This window comes from Thalia democratica, chromosome 2 (genome assembly GCF_965202585.1).
Source record: "Thalia democratica chromosome 2, ktThaDemo2.hap1.1, whole genome shotgun sequence".
In the NCBI taxonomy this organism is placed as follows: domain Eukaryota; kingdom Metazoa; phylum Chordata; class Thaliacea; order Salpida; family Salpidae; genus Thalia; species Thalia democratica.
In genome coordinates, this window is record NC_139166.1 from 58,062,869 (window position 1) to 58,085,609 (window position 22,741).

A 22,741-nucleotide genomic window follows, 5' to 3' on the forward strand; every position below is an offset into this window, starting at 1 on the left:
TGTTATATACTCTATGTAAAGAACTACAATTAAACCGTTGTAACCTCAGTTTAATAAAGATAAAGTTCATCATTAATGATCCGGCTTGATTAATTTTTTCACCTGGCCGTTTTTGCACAGCAGTTTCAAAACATTCAGAACCGGAGAGCGCATTAATATATTAGCGAGCGCAGCCGACCGCATTGAGTTGTGAAATCAACAACTCTCACGCCGATCCGCATGAGTGGTCACCAACGAAAAAACACAAAGTGGTGGGGGTTTGCTCTCGATGGTTTCAGAACAGCGTCTCGTCGGTTGATTAAACCGCGCTAATTCGTTGCACTGGAGTGATGGATCACATCAGTATAAATACATCATACCGCTTCCTATACAACCGAAATCGACCTTATATGCCACAATGCAGTTGTAATACTGCCGTTCATAAACAGTATCCTGCGCGTGACAGTTTAGTGATAAACAAACCGTACTCATAATAACTTAATGGATGTCATTTTGTTGCTGAGTTTGAACGGATAAGAGCGTCGTTGCTGGCGATTTAATTGTGAATAAAAATGCTTTTATCAAATCAGTGGTTTTTAGTATTTTAAATTCAATTGTTTGTAAAAAATTTGCACGACGATTTATCATTATCAGTAATATAAATATTTCTAATATTATATAACAGTGCGGTAACCATCTTTTTGGAATTTTTTTTTATTTTGCTAGTATTTTTAAACTTTCTTTTTTTTATGGTAGTCTTTATAGTATAATTTCGTATAGAAGTAAGCATCTTAAAAAAAAAAATGCTTTACTTTTAAATGTATCACACTGGTATAAGTTTTGAATTTCTAAACTTTGAAATTTAGCTGTGAACAACGAAATTATTTAAAATATGCATTTTTTCACCTACAAAATGCGAAAAAAAAAACTGAAAATACTTCTATTTATTATAAACAATTGACGTTATTTATTCTAATAACTAAATACAGTAGACTACCGCTTAAGTACGCACTTTTTTTGGTACGCACCCCGCCTTAAGTACGCACTTATCCAGAAAGACAAAAACAAAATTTTATATATTTTTAACTGTGCCGTTATATATACAATTTATTTATCCAAATAAAAGATGTTATATTAGAACTTCGCAGAAATTCCAGTTTTTTTGCCTAAATTTTTAATCATCAAGTTTTTCCAGATTATTTTATGTTTCCAGGTAGAATTGCCAACCTGCTGAGTTAGCCTGAGACTTTAACAACTTTTAAACTAGGGTGAGTAATCCTGAGTAGTCTAAAGGGCCTGAGATTGTGACAGTCCTGTTATTAAATGTTAAGAAACTAAATACTTATGTAGTGGTTGCAGAAAAGTGAAAAAAAAGTAAGGATATTTGAGCTTAATATTCTTTTTTATATCATTAACTGACATTGACTTTCTATATTAAATGTATGTATTAATTATGTAAAAACTTTTTATAGAAAAAATAAATCATTTTAAAATCTATTAAAAATTTTGCAGACTAGAATTATGTATTAAATGTTATTTAGAATAAAAAGACTCGTTTATTTGGTGGCTAACTGTAAGAAAACAAACAACTAAATTTCATATTACACTATGTCGTCAAAAAGTACGCACTACCCGTGCTAAGTACGCACTTTCTGGTCAGCTTCAATTTGCGTACTTAAGCGGTAGTCTACTGTAATACATATTCAGAGTAAAGTATTGTAAAAAATAACTTTAAACCAATCCCTAACTATCAAGATAAACTTTTTCATAAAACTTGTTTTTAGTTCGAGGTATTTAAAATAGTATGGATACTGATAAAGCTTCTTACACTTGAAACTAGATAACTATTGTTTAGTTATTTATCTATCCTTATTTACAACCTTTAAAATAAACTTAAACATCTACCTGGAACAAAACAAAAATAAAACAGTTTATAAATTTTAAACTGACATAAAAAATAACTCAAAAACCTATTAACTTCCAATTACCTAAGTCTTTTAATAACCTAATCTAGTCTCAGCAGCTACTAAATAAAATCTGAACACAAATTAATCGAGCTTGTGTCTTTTGTCGAGTAGCTACTGTTAACACACAGCGCAGCCATCGCACTATTGTGCTACAACAGAGCCTGCGACAAAAACAAAAAAGAAAAAAGGTTTTTGTGTGTCGGGGTGGTCGTAGTACAACAAATTGTTGAAGTGGCACAGAAGTGCAACTCGTTGTTTTTTCATGACAAAAGACCACTAATGAGTTTTTATACGAACTTGTGTGTATTATTGCCGCAACACGATTAATTTACTACGAGTTGGTCTATGACGTAACTTTTTTAAATTTTTGGAAGAATTAAGACTTTTGTTCATTTTTTTTTGCACAAAAAAGACACTTATTTGTCAGTTTCGTTTTGGTGTATGTTTTATATTTAATTACAAACTTTCATAATGTAAGCTTAGTAACAATGATGCCTGCTTTCTAAATTTGGAATTGTTGAGCTAATATGCTTTTGATCATAAAAGGAAGTAACATTAATTAAATCTGCGTTGGTTGATAATTAAGAAATATGAACATCTAAAAGCCTAGTAAAAACACATAAAAAAACTTTTACAAACGCAAGGTTGTTTAACCGAAAACTTCAGTGTATTAGCAGTGCAGTGCGTTATGGGATTAGTGTCGTTTTAAAACAATATAAATACAAATTTTCATAAGATCTGACACCGGGCCAAATTAAAGGTGTGCCGACGAACAAAGCTGAAAACCTCAAAATTTAATAACCAAGTTGAAACTTTCGCGTTATACTAAACCCTTAAATTATTATTTTGATTTTACTTGAGCTTTTAGCGTTTCTAACTGGTAATGTTTCGTGATGTTCGGAAGTTTTCATAGGTCTTTAGTGCTAACTTCGATACAAAACCGTCTTATTACAAAATCGTCATAAAGTTAATTTAAAAAAAAAAACGTTCATAGTTTTTCGCAGTTTTTTTTTTGCTGCTATTTGTATACTTCTTATACTTGGTTTTTCATTAAAAAAAATTGATTTCAAAAGACTTACGACGTTATTTTTGACTTTAAAAGTATTCAATAAACTTTTTTGACTTATAAACTAAAAATCAAAACCTACAGTGCCTAAATAGCATTACTACTAGTAATAAAGGCATGCTTAGCTTTCTAAATAAAAGATAATAATATTTGATTTAAAAAGATCTCTATGAATTTTAGCTTTTAAATAGTTTTAAAACTAAGTTATAATGTTAAAATGAAATTTCTTTATATAGCGAAATAGATTACACAATCACATTACATAATATTTTATTATCGAAAGATGTTTTATTGTCAAACACAATTAATACTCGTTTAGGGTTGTAAAATGATGTTGTTTAATCTCATAAACATTGCTTTTATTAGGTAAAATAATACTTCAACTCCTAAAAACTTCAAAGGAAAACTTTTTAAAATGACTATTAAAAAAACCTCAAGTTTTTATTTTCTTTAAAAAATACTTTTTGTAATAAATTTATTACAAAAATAAACATATTGTTTGCAAACAACAAAATAACATTTTAAAACAAACTTGATAGTTTAAACTCTCGGTAAACGTTTATTTATTTCTAAAGAAGATTACATTGAAAAAAACTAGTTTATAGTTTTTTATTCTATAAATTACAAAATATATTACGTTATGCTATCTTAAACCAAATTTTAAGCTATGTTTTTTATCATATAGCTTATTTATAGTCTTCAATTAATTTAGGGTCTATTATCAGCATGAATTTTCTGCAACAATTAATTAAAAAATAGTTTTACATGACTTATTGTAACTTTAAATATTTTTTTACTAATGTGAAAAGTGTTTACAAATAGTTTTACTTAACAACATAAGTAATACTAGCTTTTTTTACCTAATTCCTTTTGAACTGTTAAATGACAAAATGCAAGTAAAAATCGTTAAGATGACAGTAATAACTAAACAAATAGTATTAATCTAATTATGCTTTGTGACAAGAAAATTTGTTTAATTTATAAAAGCTTGTACATTAATGACTAAGCATACACAACATTTTTCACATTAAATTTTTTAAAGTTTTCAAACCATGTAATTTTAACTTTAAATGTGTTTTCCTAGGAAACAAACTCTCTTACACAATTTGAAAATAAAAATATTAATTGAAATTTATTTTCATATATATAACATCAAATATCAATTTTATATGATTTTTGTATTATAAGTATAAATAAAAAAAGCATGAAGTTTGTGATTAATTAAGTGAAAACATCTTAAAATTACACAAAAAAATAGATTACGTAAGCATATTTGAAGGTTTAAAATGGGTAGATCTTTTTATGGTTAATTTTCTATCGAGCTATACCGGGTACGATTTTATGTATATAATTGCAGTAGTTTTGCAAAAAAGGCTCCAATATTTTGATGACATCGTATCTTATTTTGGGTAGTCTACTTTTTAAAGTCATACAAAAAAGTTACAAAAATACGTCGCGCTGAAAAGTAAATTGAACAATCTTGCTTCATTAAAATTCGTACTGCTAGTTTTTGGAGCTTTATTTTTGTAAACACAAGAATAAGTGTCTCTGCCAATAAAAAAACACACTTTCAAGGTGATTTTAATTGTAAACAAATACAAACACGTGCATAGAAAGAAAAAGAAAACTATTTAAATTTTTAAATGTAAAGTTGTTTAATTTACTTATCAACGCGAAGTATTTTGTAACTTTTTTGCACAATTTTTCAAAGAAAACTACCCAAAATAAGGTATGACGTCATCAAAATATTGGAGCTTTTTTTTTGCAAAATTGCTGCAACTAAAAGTATTCAATATTTAAAATAACCAATAAAAAGTCCTACCGGTTCAAAATGCTCATTAATGTAAAACCACAAAATTATCTTAATAATTTAGCTTTCAAAAATTTCAACATCTTATTTTTGCGTTACCGTTCATTTTATTTTTGATATTTTTAAACCAAACTTTATAATTGATAGATGTCAATTATAGGAACGTGTTAATTTGATTATAACACTCTACCGTGCAAAGCTAATAGATGATATCGACGAGTGTTTAAGTGTTAAATGATAGAAATAGACCAAAAAGCAAAAACACATAAGAAACGCTGTGCGAAGGCCAAGTAACCCGTTTTTTATGCAAATATTTACATTTGATTATATGTTCGAAAATATATGTAGTTTTAGCTCGCTCTGGTATTCTAATCACAAAAAAAGCTCTTTGTTTTTTATTTTTTGTTGCAATTTGTTTATCCATTTTTTCTTAAATATAATTGTTCTATTCAAATATTAGAAAAGAAGTCTATATTCAAAATTTTCTTTGAATCGACCAACCTGAGTAAGTTTTAAATAATAAATAAACAAAAAAAAACAGACTTTTTTAATGATATATTTCAACTATAGGTTTAATAACAGGTTATTTTTGTTTTAAAAATTACTTAATTTTTAAATATTCATTAAAACCGGTCAGAAACACCATTAAAGATAATTTTTTGTAAATAATTTTTTTCAAGCAACGTCAAAATATTTACAACTCGGTCATACTTTTTTTTCTAGTTTAGAAAGTATTTCTTAAAGTATTTCTTTTAGAAAGTAAAAACAAAAACTAAGAAAAAAACAAAATATATTTTTTATCTTAAAAAAATAGCAAACTAACTGAGCTCTGACTTCACGCGATGCCTCGTTCACCAGTTCAACAGACCTCCTTTTATTATTAAGCGGGAAACTACTTTCTAATGGAAGCCTTGTACCTGCATTCCCGCTTTCAACCCCCGAGCCGTTTGATAGCGGCTTGTTAGCCGTGGAAAAATCGCCGGTCGGTTGCCAAGAAACGGCGGCGAAAATAAGGTTGCCGTGGAGACGCAGTTCGAGCGAAATGACAAAAACGATGACAATTTTGTAAAATAAAAATCTGCTGCTACTTCTAGCTGCTGACATTGTTTTCAATTTTTTGATATCATCTGACTACTTGAACAATTACTCGGTGCTCTGCTTTGCTTGAGTTCTGCCTCATAATTTGTTGATAAGCATGCTCGTATACTTTTTTACATTCAACAAGGTTTTAATCGCTGAAATGGTGATTTTGATTAATCAAAATTAATTATCAACCAGTTGGGCAGAGTCCAAGTTATATGCTTTTTTTTAATTATGTTACTCTTACTAATAGGTTTGATAAAGCAGGAAGCTAATGAGATTAAAATTGACTACAATGTAATTCTTTTTTTATTGACGTCTAGTCGGTAATATGCGATGGAAAATTAATTAATGTTCTTGTTTACCTTGCTTTGGGATCGGTTTTAATAAGTGCAAATTTTCACATTGTGTAATGTACGCTGTCATAGCTATTGGTGTGTCAGCAATTATTTAGTTTGTACTTGATGCTACAAGTTCTGCTTAGATTTGCAAAAATCATTCATAGCAAGTAAAGCTTGCATACAAAACAGGTAAATTAAATTACTTTTAAACTGTAGTCCAACATACTTAAAACAATAAATAACAATTTAAGTCATTCTAGGTAAAAAAAAGTCTAAGTTAATAAAAACTTAGCACTTACTAAAAAAACTACCTAAAACATATTACACTATTGAATTTATTTCTTTTGTCTTTCTGTTTTATAAAATTTTTAAAGAGTTGAAGCCCGATAACTACCTAACTTAATAGAAAACTTTTACTGGTATATATTGTGATTTTATCTTTTTTTGACAATTTCTTTAATGTAAATTCGACTTAAAGAAATTATAAGGAAGGTTTCTAAACTAATCTTTATTAACCAAGGTTTAATTAACAAAATAATATTAAACAATACTATTTTTGTCAGTACTTTAAAAACATGTTACAGTCCTTAAATTTCATCTACATTCTGAAAAAAACTTAAAAACAAAAATGCAAGTTCTTAGCTTATAAGCTGAGCAAAAACTGTTTTACTCGAAAACTTTCTTGTCTAACTCGGCTCGTACAAAAATTCCTATGCAAAGCCTTACATACTCACAATAATTTGTGAGCAAAGAAGTTCTAGCCTTTTTCCTTTACATGGAAAGTTATCTCATGTTCGCTATTTACCTGTACTACAAATGCTGTTATTTTTCTACAATTTTTCGTCTAAAACAATTTATGTAGTTTCATAAGTTTTAAATCGTGTTGTTGAATTATAAAGAAGCTTTTGTTTACAAAATACTTCTGTGTAATGTTTTTAGAAGTAATCTATGTACATAGCTGTCTTAGTTTTATATAAAAGTTATCAAACTAAATAAGTAGTTTATACACGAAAGTAGTTCGAATATATCACTAAAGTCCGTTGTTTTAATATTTTAAATGTTAAAATAAAAGTATTAAGCACTTACTATAAAATGATTGGCGTTTTAACGTTTTTAATTTTTTTTAGTTTTGTTAAAAAGTTTTAAAAAGTTGTAAAAAGATTAAGTTGTCAAATTATCTACAGTATAACTAAAAATAACAGTGTGTCTTTGATGTTATTTTTATAACAAGTATTTTTATTAAATCTGTTCTATTAATTAAATTTTTTGTATCGAAATGCTTAAAGTTCAACATTAGGCCTCTTTTTAAAGATTTAAAAAAAGATTATAGTTTATAACTATTATAATTTGTAACGTAATTCAAAGTTGATTTTACATATAAAATATTTAAGTGTCAAAATAAACAGAAAAGCAGCAAAAAATTGAATTTAAACTTCAAATGTATTTTAGGTCGCCTTCAGAACATCACTGGCAGCTTTTCAAATCTTATCAGCTGACTCAAGTTAAAGCAGTTTCAAAAGAAACCCTTTATCCCTACTTTGCCGAACAAAAGATATCTAAATTGCCTACATGAAAGGTATCGTTTCGAGGCAAAGGCATGAATACATTGAGGTCAACACTTCAAAAGGATGCTTGAGAAAAGTTTTGAGTGATTGAATTTTACCAGTTTGGAACTGCTCTTGGCGTTGACAGCTTCTTACGTATTAGAGCTGCTCGATAAGAGTCTCTAAAGAAGCGAGATAAGATCTCAACAACATCAATCATAAGAGTTAAAAGTTCCGATCAAAGAAACTATATTCAAGCATAATAACGCTTATATTTTACCAAGCTTAGAAGTTAGTAAACTTTTAATACAAGTTGCGTACTAACTATAAACATTTTTAGCAATATTTGTTCAATAATCTTTATAACCTTCGTTTTACACTTTTTTCATCAATTTAAAAACTTAGCTGAATACAATATTTGTTTGAATTTTTGATATATACCAACTAGTTTTTCAAACTAAAGGTATTTCAACTTGATTTCAAATAATTTGATTTCTCTATTTAAGTTTTGAGTTACTTTTAAAAAATATTTGTGTTGCTTTTCCTTTGTCTATTATCGATTCAATAGCGTTTTATTTGACTTACTTTGATCGTAACGTTAGGTAATTTAATTTTAGTAAGGTTATGAGTGATACATGATACCTGAATACTGTTACTTAAGCAGTGCGTGGTGAAAACAGGCCAATTACACGACCCTTTTGTTCCCATCAGAACACTTCAACAATGAATTAAGTCATATTTTACCAATTGTCAATTTTTACAGGCAACCAAGAAAACCTTACTTACATTTCTCATGCAGTTTTGCTTCACAAAATAGAAAAACCGCAACCAAATAGACTAAAGTAAATAAAAAAAAAGTTACCTGGTCTCGTTTTCAGTTTTTGGTGGAACGGGACAGGGGTCCCTCTTGCAGGTGGCCAGCTTCGGAAGGGGATGTTTCGATCGGTCGCATCTGCTGTCTGCTGCCAGGCGATTTGAGAGGTTGTCGTAGCAGAACGGTATTGACACCGACATTCCTGTGAAAATATGTTAAATGAAATTTTATCGTTTTTGAAAAAGTTTTTTTTCAGTTAGATGTAACTTAAGCATTATTTCAAACTCTAATATTTTCATATAAAATATCTTTTTTTTTTCTACAGTCCTATGAATGCTCGCAAAAACTAAAAGTTTCATAATTCATTGTTTACAAACAAAAACTTTTAATAATGCTGTAAATTTTGATAAAACTTTCAATGTTGAAGTAAAACTGTGTTGACAGTGTCAATTCATCGTCATTCCTAGCATACTTTCACGGCATGAAAACAGGTTATGAGCTTCATCCTTTTAGAGTCGGATCAAAGCCGCGATGTAATTGCAACCCGATACGATGGAGGTATTTTCTTAGGTGCCGGCCCAACAACAAACAGGTGCCAGCGTATCGAGTTGTGCCGAAAATATCGAATTATCCGCTCGTAATTGCCTCGCTCCATGCCGCCAACAACGCCAATTTGTCCGAACGACAAACGTTTTCGAATATCTGCAAATCCCTTTTCGCCCGCTCTAAGCCCTCGCTTAAACTGAGGTTTTAATTTCACGTTGCCATGGAGTGCTTGTCTGAAATTGTGCTAAAGTGCAAACGCCAAAGTGGACAGTTTGGTGTCTGGACACGCAAAGTTGGGTACAGACAAAAGGTAATGGCGTGCAGAAAAAGTGCTAATTGTATAATTTGTTGGCTGTTAGACAAAATCTGGCTTTTTGCCTTTTTTTACACGAAATGGCGCAGTAAACTTTATTTTACGTTAGAAGTAAAAATAGTATCTAAATGTCTTATAGTTGTCTTTATTGTGCATTTAAATTTACATAATAGCAAAGTATATTTATATCTAAATTAAAGTTTAAAAACTAACGTTTATCATAAGCTTAAATAAAAAAACAACTATATTTTTTATAGAATAAAAAATAGTATGTTTAGGATAGAAATATTTAGAGTAAATAACACTTTTAAAAAATGCGTTACTTTTTTTCTGTTAAAACAATTAAAACAGTAACTTTTGGCCATGTAATCAAAATTAATTTTTTTTAGTAAAACGGTTTAGAGGTTACAAGTGTTTACTTGTTGCAAAATGCTTTACACGGATTTCTGATCAAATAAGTATTAGTGAAAAGTTTCTAGGTAACTTAAAACTGCTATAATGCTTACTAAGCTAAAGGTTATCTAAACACGTAGAAATTTACTAAGTAGAAAACAAAATATTACATCAACAAAAATATATAACTAATTTATCATCGTTTTTAATTATTTTTTCAATTTTAAACTTAAAAGTAAATTTATGGCGGCTAATTAAGCTATTAATGTTTAATATTCCAAAATCCTTTTTTAATGTGTGATAAAAATTAACAAGCTAAGCTGTATGCTACGCATCGATTTTATTAAATTATAGTTTAGTTATATACATATGTTGTGATGATTAACGATTGAAATAAACTCAAGATCAAACAATTTTTTTTGCCTATTTATTTCATATACTAAAAAAATATATATAAAATGTAAACATCATACCATAAGCTAATTTTAAGTAGTTAAAACACTTGTTTTATTTTAAACTAAAAAAATCTAAAAAACAAAAGTTAACAATGTTACACATTTATTATTGAAAAGAGATTGTTAAAATACTATTTTGTTATTTTCATATCAATCTTAATTAATAAAAGTGTGAACTGTTTAGGTATAATTAATTTACCCTTTTTGAAGTTTAATTTTGATAAACACAAGTAATTAACTACTGTATATATACTTACAATATACCTACCTGTATATTTTTTTTTATTACACTTTTAACATTAGAAAAAAAATATTATTAATTAATTCTTATCTTAGGATTATTAATCTTAAACCTTTTTTTGACAATTTATACATAAAGTTTCTTATTGTCGACTACTCTATCAAAATATTCCAATTTATTTGTGTTTATAAAAAATACACACATGTTGTCATACTTTTACATCTTGTTATCTTTTTATTTGTTATAAATTAACAGTTGTGATTGATTTTTTTTTTAAAAACACAGACAGAAATATTAAAAAAAAACTATTTGGTGCCGAAAAGAGTTTTTTCGCATTTAATAAGAATTAGGAAAGAGTTAAATTTTAGGTCAATCTAAAATAATAAAGTATGTTTAATCTGTGAAAGCTTACAAAAGATTACTGATGAATATTTTAACTAGCAAAACGCGTAGCTTGCACGAGAATATTACTAAAATATTTTAATTTTTTACTTATTTCATTTTACAAAACACCAACAACTGAATATAGTAACAACTTTAAAGTTGTAGATAAAATACATAGACACAATATAAAATAATACAATAATAAAACAACAATAGTCATATGTGTACTACCTTTTTAAATATCCGCAAATTTTTAGAACAAATATAGATAAATCTGTGTATTTGAAACATGTAAATTTTAAAATCTCACCAAATCCACAAGTGACGCTGCAGCTTGTCCACTTGACAAACCTCCACACAAACTCCTCCTTGACAACCACCACCTCCTTCTCGATCACCCTGACAACAGATATCGGCGACCCCATCGCCTCATTCACCCGCCGATGCGTGTCGAAGGGACACAAACCCAAAAAGCATTTCTGCAATTATTAAGATTGCACATTTTTCTTTTATAAATGAATTTCAAGAATTGTTTAGATATAAAACAAAAAAAAAACAATAACTTTACAATTAATAAAAGTTTTTTCACTGTGAAACTAATTTTCGAGTAAAGCAGTAATTCAGTCAAATTTAGACATTAGCTAGCATTAAAGTTATATTTAAAATAAACATTTGAGAGGTTTGAGCGAAGTCCCCTATCGGCTTTGTGACGCTTGTAAAATCACCTTCTTTTAAATGCCGGTCTTACACAAACTACAAAACCCTCAATCTCCGAAGCAAACATTACAACTGCCGTTTGTTTAATCAAGAGTTCACAATCCAACTACAACACGACATTTGGGGTATCGGCTCTTATCGCAACTGATAATCTAAAATCAAACTCGGATAATTTTTAAAATTCAATTTAGCTTATTAATGATGCCGTTTATAAATGGGAAAAAATTTGCCGCAATAAAATGTTTTGTTGTCAGTATGTTGCAGAAATAGATTAAATTTTTCATAAAAAACTTTTAGTGTGTGCAGAGGTAAGTTTATAAGTTTATCTGATATTTTACTCGATAAAATCAAACAAAATACTCAGTGGCTTTTAAGTTTAAACATGACTTTCCTAAAATTTAGTTTACATGCTATTTCTTAGTTTGAGCTAGTTGATAAAATCAGTCAAAATACTTTGTACTTTTTAAACTTAAAAACTGCCTCAATAAAACTTTAGTTTATGTGTTTTTTTAAAGCTTTATAAGTTTTGAATTGCTCAGAATTGGTTTTTATTGTATAAAAACTTATTAAGCTTTATAATTAAAAAAAAATAAATAAAACAGATAACAGTTTTATATCAGCAAAATTAGATTAAACAAAGACAAAAGGAAATGTCTCCTCCTACAAAATTTTTAAAACGAGTAAAAAAAATACTCAAAAATAAATTTTGAAGAATATAAATTAGTATTAAGAAAAAAATAAACTAAATTTAATTTTTTTTAAATTTAAACGTAATAATTTAAAATTATTATTAAGTTTCTAACTGAGGATATTACTTTTACTTATAAGTACCATCTTTTTTTATAAGTTTTTTAAATGCATTTTTATCCTTTAATTTTTTGATAATTAAATTTGTTTTTAACACAAAGTCACCACTAGATTTCAACATCACAAACATTTATAAAGTACTTTATTTGCTTTAGTCATTTCTACTTTAAATACCTCAGTGTGAACGGGAGCGGGTCCCCTGCACCTGGGTTCGCTCTTGTACAATTCCTCCTTTCTAGTGATCCCCTCCTCCACACATTCCACCCTCCTCGTCCTGAATCCTCCCATCCCGCAAGATTTCGAACATGCGCTCCACTCCCTAGCCTTCCATCTGTTTGTATTTAAATTAGAAATACTTTTGCTAAAATGGTTGTGAAAAAATGTTTATAATAAAGTTTTGGTTTTGCATAAAGAAAAATTCTCTGTTTAGGTTTTAGTCTGAAAAAGTTTAACAGCTGCTGCGTTTTTCAGACTATGAAAGTTAGTTCGTTAGAAAAGACTTAAGTTGAGGGAATTCGATAAAGTTTGTTTCTGATACAAAATAAAGTTTATCTTTATTGAATTAGTGTAAATTAAGAGTTTTACAAAAAGACTAGTTTAGTTTTTGAATTATAGAATAATCAAGCTTAAAAGTATTTAACTTGAATTATTTACGATCAAAGTAGGTTATTAAAGTTTTTTTTTATTTAGCATAACTAAAGTAGCTTGAAAACTTACTTGGCAACTGGAGTAAACTTCAATACTGTTGAAGGTTTTTTCTGTTTCCTTTTCTTTGATTTTGTTGTCCGCAAGTTTTTCCTGGCGTTCTTATCTAGAAAAAATCACTCTAGTTGCTAAAGTAAAAGTTGTTTTAAATCATCTTCAAATATACCTTTTAGTGATGTTCAAAAACTTATAATACATCAACTAAGCTCACAATAAGGTATCACTAAAACAAAGTTGAAAAATAAGTTTTATCACATTTTCCACTCAATTAAGCAAAAGTTACATCTGCAAGCATACGTCATTAAACAAAGTTAACAATTAAGCTTTGTTGCTTACAGTTAATTGAATTACTAAAACGTTTTCTAAATTAAATGAGAGCTTACTTTTATAAAATCTGTGTTTTGAACTACTATTTTTAACATTGAAACTAAAACATATAATATTTTTGAAACATAAAAGCCATTAAAAAACTGACTAGCTAATATTTAAATATAGTTTATGACTCATCAAATATATAAGGATACTTCAAAAAGCATAATTTTACGAAATTATAGAAGTTACTAACCCTTCTTGCAAACTGTGTTGCACTCCATTACAGTGTTGGGTTGTCGTCTTGTTTCACAATTAACTGTAGGAGTCGCTCTGTTGTCGCATATGATGTACCTATTTCGCACTCCACTACCGCAACTAACACTACACTGTTCATTTAAGTAAATAAGTTAAGTAAAAATCATGTGATGTGTCCACTTTTTTAAGTAAACAAAAAACGCTTTATGGTTGTTTAAGTTTATTGTATTGAGTATAATTAAAGTAACAAATTAATACTTTTTGCTTATAAATTAATCTATTTTTTAATTAGTATTAAAAATAATATTAAGCTGATAACTTTTTTCAATGAGTTTTATTTGGAAATTTTTTCAAGCTTTGCTTTCTTTAGAACTTTTTGTTGCAAAAAAAAAAAAAACGATCAACTTACATCGGACCAGTTTCCAACGATCCACTTCGGGCACTCGAACGTGTTGCACGCTTCAATAGTTTCCGGCTTCACAAAGTTGCCGCACTCCGACTCGTCCTCATGGATCCTGACGATGTCTCCGTTGTACTTCTCCTCCACGCACCTGATCGTCCTCTGCAGCGTCCCGTTCCCGCAACTCACGCTGCAAGCTCCCTTCTCGGTCGTCCTCCAGCTACAAAATCGAGTCTTTAGCACCACGAAGCGGAAAGATAACATGATTAAACTAAACAGTATGTAGTTTTTTTTTTTGTATTTTTAATTTTAAGTGATGTAGCATGCTCTAGCGGTTAAAATAAATGTGAGAAACAACTCACGTGTGTATGCTCGAGTATTCGTAGTGTTGTTCTGGGTACTTATAAAATCTGTTGTAATAAAAAATCAATAATTTAATTAAATTTTAAAATGTTTAAATTTAAACTTTAAAAAAACTTTAAAGTAAATAACAAAATACTAAAATGTTCAAACTTTTGTTTTGTAACCACTTTGTCGAAAAAATAAATATTTTTACTTAAATATATATAAAAAGACGTTTGCTTTTACGTTTTATCATAAACAACATACCTGATGCCATTGATAGAGGGGCGCGCTTCCTTGCATAGGGGTAGCACGCATTTCACCTTGTGTACTTTCGCCTCGCCCAAACCCTCCTCAATGCATCTGGAGTCGGGAAAAATTTCCGAGCTGTTCGAAGATTTGCACACTGGCATCATTTCTTTGTAGCCTTGAATATATTGGAGTAGTGTGAAAATGTATATATTGACTTAATTTCTTTATTTAAAGTAGAGAATTTCAGAGATATTTGCTTTTATTACTAATTGCTAATGAAGTTTAAAAAAAAGTAATTTAAAATCTCAAATCTTAACTATAAGCAATAACTGAGGAAAATTTACCAATAAAAAAAGGTTTTTATTAACGTGTCGTTATATTGAATATTTATTTCAACTGGTTTTGTTTTTATGCAATAGCAAACGTTTATATAAGTTTGTTGAAAAATTTAAGTAAATTGATACTTTAGTGAGTATTACGGTTTATACAAAAATATATGTTGTGATTTAATTTTAATCCAACTAATCCATTTTTATGAAATATATTCTGCATAAATTAAACTAAGTAGTTCATTTATAGGTATTTTAGTTTACGCACGATATCTTCACAAAACTTAATTTAAACCGCAATAGTTTTATATTACTTTGGTTCACAAACCGCATTAATCATTTGCAACATTTTGGAAAAATAATGTTCTTTAAATTGAACAATTTAAAGAACAGAAATTACCGAAGACAGAAATTAACTGAACTAGTTAAGGTTTAAAGGTTTTGAGCTTTTTTCTCTTCTTTAAAGTAAAAAAATAAAAAAATAAAAAATTAGTTTTAAAACTACAATAACGCTTTTAATAGTTTTACAGAACAAAATTAGAATAATATTAAATTGTATTTTCCGAATAATTTTTGTTTAGTTTAAGCTTGGCAATGAATTTTAACATTAGACTATGATAAGTTTGTTATTGGCAATTTTTATTTTAATTCTTAATATTTATTACTAAAACTTAATGATTTTTGGACACGATATATATATTTTATTTTTAAAGATTGCATAACTTTTTTAATGTATTATTTTTTTTCAGGCAGGTAAAGATATACTTTATGGAATTCATAGTTGCACAGAATGATTAATGTTACATAGAAAAATCAAAAAATACTAGAGTTTTTCACTTTGCAACTTAGTTAAGTAATTAAACAAAATTTTAATTCATAGAAGTACATATTATAATCTTCTAATTATATGCAATGTAGATTACTTAAAAAAACCGCTTCAAAAAATTATTCTTTTTAGTATATATTTTTTTTCTTTCTTTGTTTATTAAAATATCTAAAAGTTGTTTAATGCTAAGTTAAAATACTTATAAACTATAGTGTATACAAGCGAATTTTTTTTAAGTATTTTTTACAAAATTTTTGTTCAAGGTTCAACGATTTTTGAATACAGTCAATTTTCAAATGAATATTTAAAAAAAAGACTTGTTTGTATAATTAGTTTACTTAAATAAGTAGAAAAAAATGTATATACCATTTTTTAATTGGTGTGTACATAAGCTTTTTATAATATTCTAAGTTTTTAACGTTAGAAAAAGCATTAATTAATCAAATATAAAAGCTTCTGTTGAGAATCCAGAAAACATAATAAACAAACCAAACCACAATAACAAACTTGTAAAAACAATCAGTAAACTGTACCACAGTTACAAATACTATTTACTATTTAATATAAAAAGTGTGACTCACCATCGCCGCAAGTGGCTGAACATGGAGCGTGGTTGCCAGTAGCAACGGCTAACGACCAGATGACGGGTTTCAGTTTGTAGTATTTGTATCTGATGGTTCTGGCGCCCTCGTGCGGATGCTTGCATCCCTGAATGAACGGGCACATTCTGTTGACCAACATCGTCTGTCGTTTTACCTAAACGTTTTCAAAGCTTTTATCTTTAATCAGCTTTAAGTTGCTTTGATACTTTGCTAAACTTTAAAAGAACTTAAAGAACCAGAAACAACTTGCTACACTGCAAGACTTTTGTTTGTTGTATACATATGTATGTTTTTTGTTAGTAGTTTGTAAATGTTAGTGCACTTAATTTTTTTAACTTGCTATATAATACTTTTTTTATGTACAAAAAAATTTTAAACACAACTTTTTGTGAAATTTTCAAAGTATAAATTTTACTTGTATGACGATGAATTATATTTAAATAGCTGTTTTTTTATATTTATAAAAAAAAAGTTTATTTCTGCCTTTTATGGATACACATTTATTAATGTATTTTAGCTGTAAAACTAAATTTATGTGTATATTTTAGTCTGAGAAAGTATGGTAAACTATAATTTTGAAATGATACAAGCTTGTACTATGCTTAAAAACATGTCTTAACATTTTGGCTATTATACTGAAAAATTTACTTCGTAAGGCTTATTGGAGCTTGTACAAAGTATAAATTATTTAATTACCGGTTTTTGTTAGATAATCTTTTTGGCATTTAACACTGAACGTAGAAAGTATTTCTACTAAATATTGTCAAGAAACTTATGTTTAAATAACTTTAGATTAATTGAAATTCTTGCGCGAAACATTTAAAAATAATATACCTAAAAAGCTTTTATTTTATGTGCCAAGTCTTATAAACTTAATTACTATGTTAACTATTACAAAACACATTATACCAACAGTATTAAGGTAGTTACCTAGTTTTGTTTGTTTTTTAACTATCATTGACAGTAAAACTTCATTGAAAAATTTATGTATTAAAGGTTATGCAAACTCAAACTTTTTTTTATACTTTATACTTCTATGCTGATTTAAGATAAAATATTGCTAAATAAAAAATTTTTTTTATTAACTTTAACTTTTTATATGCCTTAAAATATATTCAAGTCAATTTAAAATTTCGTAATAAAAGCAACTTTTAGTTGAGTTAGATTAGTTTAGCTTAAAGTTAAAGAATTTCATAATTTAAAAACATAACTATAGTTAAGAAAAAAAACTTCCAGTTAGTCATTTCAAATATAACAAATGGAAAGTTTTAGTTTTTTAAGAGTTTTTGAGGTTCTTAAATTTATAACTTTAGATGTTTTGAAAATTTTAAAAATAAAACAGCAAGTTTTATGTTTTTTTACAGTTTAAGTTTTCTTTTTCTTTAAAAATATTTCATGTAATCTTTGTAAGGTCATAAGCATTCGCTTTATAGTTTTTGAAAAGAAAACTTTTATTTTGTTTACTAAATAAATACTAACGCTTATAAAGATTTAGAATTCACAAAAACAATCTTAAAATCAGGTGATACTTTTAATTACTTAGGAAATTACTGTTTATTTAAAATGATAAAATTATATGGAACCCTATTAAAAAGTGTGAAAGCACATGAATAGATTTCACTAGTAATACAGCATGCAAACTTACTACAACTTTCGCGTTTTCTTTTATCGGCCCTGCGAGAGAGTAAACAAAGTCGTCCAAATTTGACAGCTCCTCGGCATCAGCTAGCGGTTGTTTTGCTTCTTCGTTCACTTCTATCATGCTTTTCTCTTTAGATACTATATCTGCAATGTAGTTTGTTATGTAAGCCGAACATAGTTGTCGTGTATTCGTAAATTCTAAGAAGCTTGCATTTTTACATTTTTTAGTAATAATTATGTAATGATTTTCTATTTTTATTAAAGTTAAAGAGTATTAAAAAAAAACTTGAACAAACAGCTGTTTAAAAATTGAACGAAATTAAGTAAATATGTTATGTAAATGAGCGACAAAAAAGTTTTTTGTAATGTTCATAACGACAAGAAGCTTAAGTAAAATTTCAAATGCTATCAGTGTAATACGTTAAAATGTTAAACTAATTTACCGAAGCTAACATCCCCAGAAACTATAATGTTTGTGCTTGATGCTGGAATCTCTGTGATTGTTTCTGAAAATGAACAATTATGATAAAGTTTTAAAAATTTTAACAAAAAATTACCGTTGTATTATATGTTTTTACTTTTTCAAACTTTTTTTAACAATATGATAGATTCTGAGAAAAACTAGCATCAGAACTACTAACAAAAATTGTAAACTATTATAGTTAATGCATATTAATTTTCATTATACTAAAACATTATACCAAATTATCTAACACTTAGTACTTATGATAGATTTTTTCAAATATACAAAATTTCAATTTTAATAAGTTATAACTGTTTTTGACAAACCTGTTTAAACTTTTACATACGAGTAAAAGGCGGTGAACTATAAAATTATAAAATTATTTCATTTATTTGTTAACTATATTTTATAGCTATAATTTAATGAAGTATTCTTCTTAATTTTATTTTTTTTATACGTAAGAAATAGAATTTTATATATTTATAAATTTACGGCAGCAAAATTGTATGTGTAAATTCATCAAATGATCAATCTTTAGATCAAAATATTTTTGTAAATGTCAATTGTAGTAAGGTTAACAATTTAACATGTGGATAATTTATTACAGATATAAAGTCAGCAAAATAAAATATCGAATTACTTGGAACTAAAACGAGTAGGTATTAAAATAGTTAGAATACTACTAGCAATATAAAAAAGTGTAAATTATGATGATTAAGGAGTTGAATACAGTTTAATAGCCTTGTAAACTGATTTAAAACTCAATTTAAGTATTTTCTAAGTATGCACTTCGTAGAATATTATAAATCATTAGGTTTATACTCTTCATACGATTGTAAACATATTAACTTTACATTACTGCCTCAATGTTTTAGCAATAAGTGTTTTTTTATTTTATTATTTCTTATAATTTTCAACTTTTTTAAGATATTGACAGTAACTTGTTTGCCGTTGCAACCTAGATAAGTTTTTTTTTTTTTAGAAATATATCGCTCTTTGTAATATTTAAAATTTTATTTTTTTTAATCAAAGCTGATTAAATGCATGCAGAAAGTATCTTGTAAAATGTTTGAAAATATTTTTCTGGATTTAAAAATATGTTTATTAGTAATGATAAAGTTTTTTTTATTCTCAATGCTGATAAGTAAACGTTTAATTTTTTTTTTTTTGAAAAATTTTTGAACACACATTTTTTACAACCAATATAATTAAAACCGAGCATATTTTATTCATTATATTTACGTACCGTTATCACTTGATGACGTCACAATACCGCTGATCAATCTGCATGAACTTCCGTCTCCTCCGCAAACTCCGCATTCGTCATAAACTTCTCCTCCGTACAACACTCCGTCGCATCCCGCCCGCTGTGGAGTAGAAACATTTTGTTTGAGTTTAAAAACAGTTTTAGGTGCGTTATAAACAGCTTGCTGTGTTGTTTTGTGAAAAAAAATTGAATCTTACTTTAAAAATTAATAAAGCGAACATTTTTATGTTTCATGTTTTAAACCAGTTTTTTATACCAGAAACTAATAAAATCCGTCCTAGTAGGAATCAGTAGTCTATGAACTTTTATTTTTGCACATTTTAGACTAAACTGTGAAATTTTTAGTATACATGTTTTTTTTTGAAAAAAAGCAGCCGAAGAAAAAGTAGAACATTTTTTTTTAATTGATGAAAACTTTGCTAAAAGAATTATTTTGTTTAAGTAAAGAACAATCAAAACAGAAATGCTCTTAGCATTTGTTTATGGCTATCAAGTTTCTGTGTGACTCAAGATGACTACAACAGGAAAGTTTTCAGCAAACAAAGTAGAACCAACAAACAAAAATATCCGGTAATGCTATAATTCAACAATCTGCAAAAATACTATTGTTTGAAGAGTATTCGGTTCTGTTTAGATAGAAATACTCAGAAATGGCTTCTTGCAAAACTGTTTTTTTTTTCACTGTATTTTTTACGCAATTATTTCAGCTACTACTGAAGTTATGTTCAAGAATAATCGCGTCTTGTGATTACAAAACGAAAAAACATGAAATCGGTATGTATGATAAACACACACCAGTAGAAATGTTTCTTTGCAATTTCGAACTTGGCTATGGCTTATTCCGAATAATTTGATTTCGACCACTGTAACACGTTTTAAACCGTGTTAAAGCGAAAAAATCTCAACTCAATACAATTGTTTTTGAATTTCCGTATAAAAGAATTTTATTTCACGATTTAACAAAGCAAACATTTACATTAACAAATCACATATGCAAACCACATAGACATATAAATTGCAAAAAACATGATAATTCTTGCTATTTTGCTAAACAAACGATTTAGCAAACGAGCCTAGAAATTCTTGTTTCAATTACAGTTTTTCTTTTTTGTTGTTTTTTAGTTTTTGATGAGAAACGAGTTTTACTTTTCGTCATTTGTATAAAATTGTAAATTACTCCAACTTTATTCGGATAGTTTTATAAACATAATGATAAAGTAATGCGTTATTATTTTTTACTTTGCCAACCATATAAGGTTGAATAACTTATATGACAAAAAATTTAATGATGGGAACAATAATCACGTGAATGAAGATATTTATTATATTTATAATTTTCACTAACCAAAATATACGCAATCTCTTTATGAACGCTGTATTATTGCTTATTATTCGCAACCACAAGTTTTTTTCTGTTTAAAACAACCAAAAAAGAAAACCCAAACAAAGGAGATTACAGTTGTCAATTTTATTTTAAGCAATAAGCACACAGTAGCATAACTACACTGATGGAATTTTCTTGCCGAATTACGAAAATCCAAACGGTATTTTAATCAAGAGAATGGCGGCTTTTTGTTTTGAAATAAAATCCTCAAATTTTCTCACACCAACCCTACTTGATATAAAAAGACGAACTTTTTCGTTTCAAGTGCGCAAGGAAATCCCAGCGTTTTAAAACAAACTGTTTTCATAACTGATAAGGCACTAAATGCCAAAGGAGAAAATGTGAACTTAGCACTCGGTTTAATCTAGACAATTAAAAATTTAGATGGAAATATGTTGGTGTCTGTCATGAGGCTGATTAAGAAACTCGTTTATCCTTTTACTGTTTCAAATTCAAGCAAAAAACAAACCACACAATTGTTTAAAACATGATTTTTATACATTGTTTAATGTTGTGATGAAAAGCGTTTTTGGAATTTTTTTAAATTATTTTATAAAGAGAAAACTTTAAAGCCTATGCTGAAGTATTAAATTATTTATTCACTCACTTCGCATTTTCCTTCGATGCAAACGCCAAAACTCTTTTGCGCCTGGCAACGGGTTCCGTCAACTACCTTGTCGGTTACCATGGCAACCTTGCCCGTCACGCTCGACCTGCAGTGGAGGGAGCAGTGGGAGTTGAGGTCCTTCTGCAGCCTTTGGTCGATGAGGTCGGAGGTGGTCAGCACGGGAAGCGTCCACTTTTGAGTTGCCGAGTTGAAACTTTCGCACTGGCGTTGTCTGAATCTTACAGAGAACTGCGGGCAGTCCTGCAATTTATTTTTTAAATACCAAACTAGCCTATATTTTTAATAAAAAATATCTAGAAGTTAATTTTTTGTTTTACGTGTAGAAGCTAAATAAAATGAAGTGTTTTAAATAAGATGGTCTTTTAATTGTATGTTATACCAATTCAGCTAATAAAGTTAATTAAGCTTCCTTTTTAAATATGTTTTCTTAAAATTTTTAATAAAAGAAGACTGCAAATTAAATTTTTGTCTGCATGTAGTTTATGTGAGTTTAAAAAAAAACCTTTTTATTTCTGATAAGTTGTTATATCTCTAACTATTTCAATGGTTTTTAACTGTGTTTTAAAAATTGTTATTTACAATTAGTTAGTACCAAAAGAGTTCATGCTTCAGTTACATCTATCTTTTTAATTAAAATCTAAAAATAACAATTAATTCTAAAATTTTGCTCAGTTTATGTTATTACCTTACGAACATGACTAATTAAAGAGTAGCAGTGTAAAAATTACGTTATAATGATGAAGGGTTAGCACCATTAAACATAAAACTAATATAGTAATAACATCAATGGAAGCCTGCATAATGGACTTTGTTGATGCAAGAATTTGGTAGGACTTATACAAACAAAACGTTGTGAAACTTTTTACTTTGCTTAAACC

General features: G+C 27.9%; 1 protein-coding gene across 1 annotated transcript in view; it reads right to left on the reverse strand.

Moving 5' to 3' along the window:
- The window catches only part of LOC145830255 (ADAMTS-like protein 1), a 46,862-nt gene that overhangs the window by 12,557 nt on the left and 11,564 nt on the right, over window positions 1-22,741 (reverse strand). The window contains exons 5-17 of the mRNA XM_082938199.1: window positions 21,843-22,103; window positions 19,831-19,951; window positions 18,565-18,627; window positions 18,126-18,265; window positions 16,460-16,634; window positions 14,739-14,898; window positions 14,492-14,539; window positions 14,139-14,349; window positions 13,728-13,860; window positions 13,175-13,268; window positions 12,632-12,788; window positions 11,244-11,412; window positions 8,650-8,803 (exon numbers count right to left, since the gene is read on the reverse strand). Of these exons, the coding sequence (XP_082794325.1) occupies window positions 8,650-8,803; window positions 11,244-11,412; window positions 12,632-12,788; window positions 13,175-13,268; window positions 13,728-13,860; window positions 14,139-14,349; window positions 14,492-14,539; window positions 14,739-14,898; window positions 16,460-16,634; window positions 18,126-18,265; window positions 18,565-18,627; window positions 19,831-19,951; window positions 21,843-22,103 (1,886 nt within the window). The remainder of the gene's footprint in view (window positions 1-8,649; window positions 8,804-11,243; window positions 11,413-12,631; window positions 12,789-13,174; window positions 13,269-13,727; window positions 13,861-14,138; window positions 14,350-14,491; window positions 14,540-14,738; window positions 14,899-16,459; window positions 16,635-18,125; window positions 18,266-18,564; window positions 18,628-19,830; window positions 19,952-21,842; window positions 22,104-22,741) is intronic.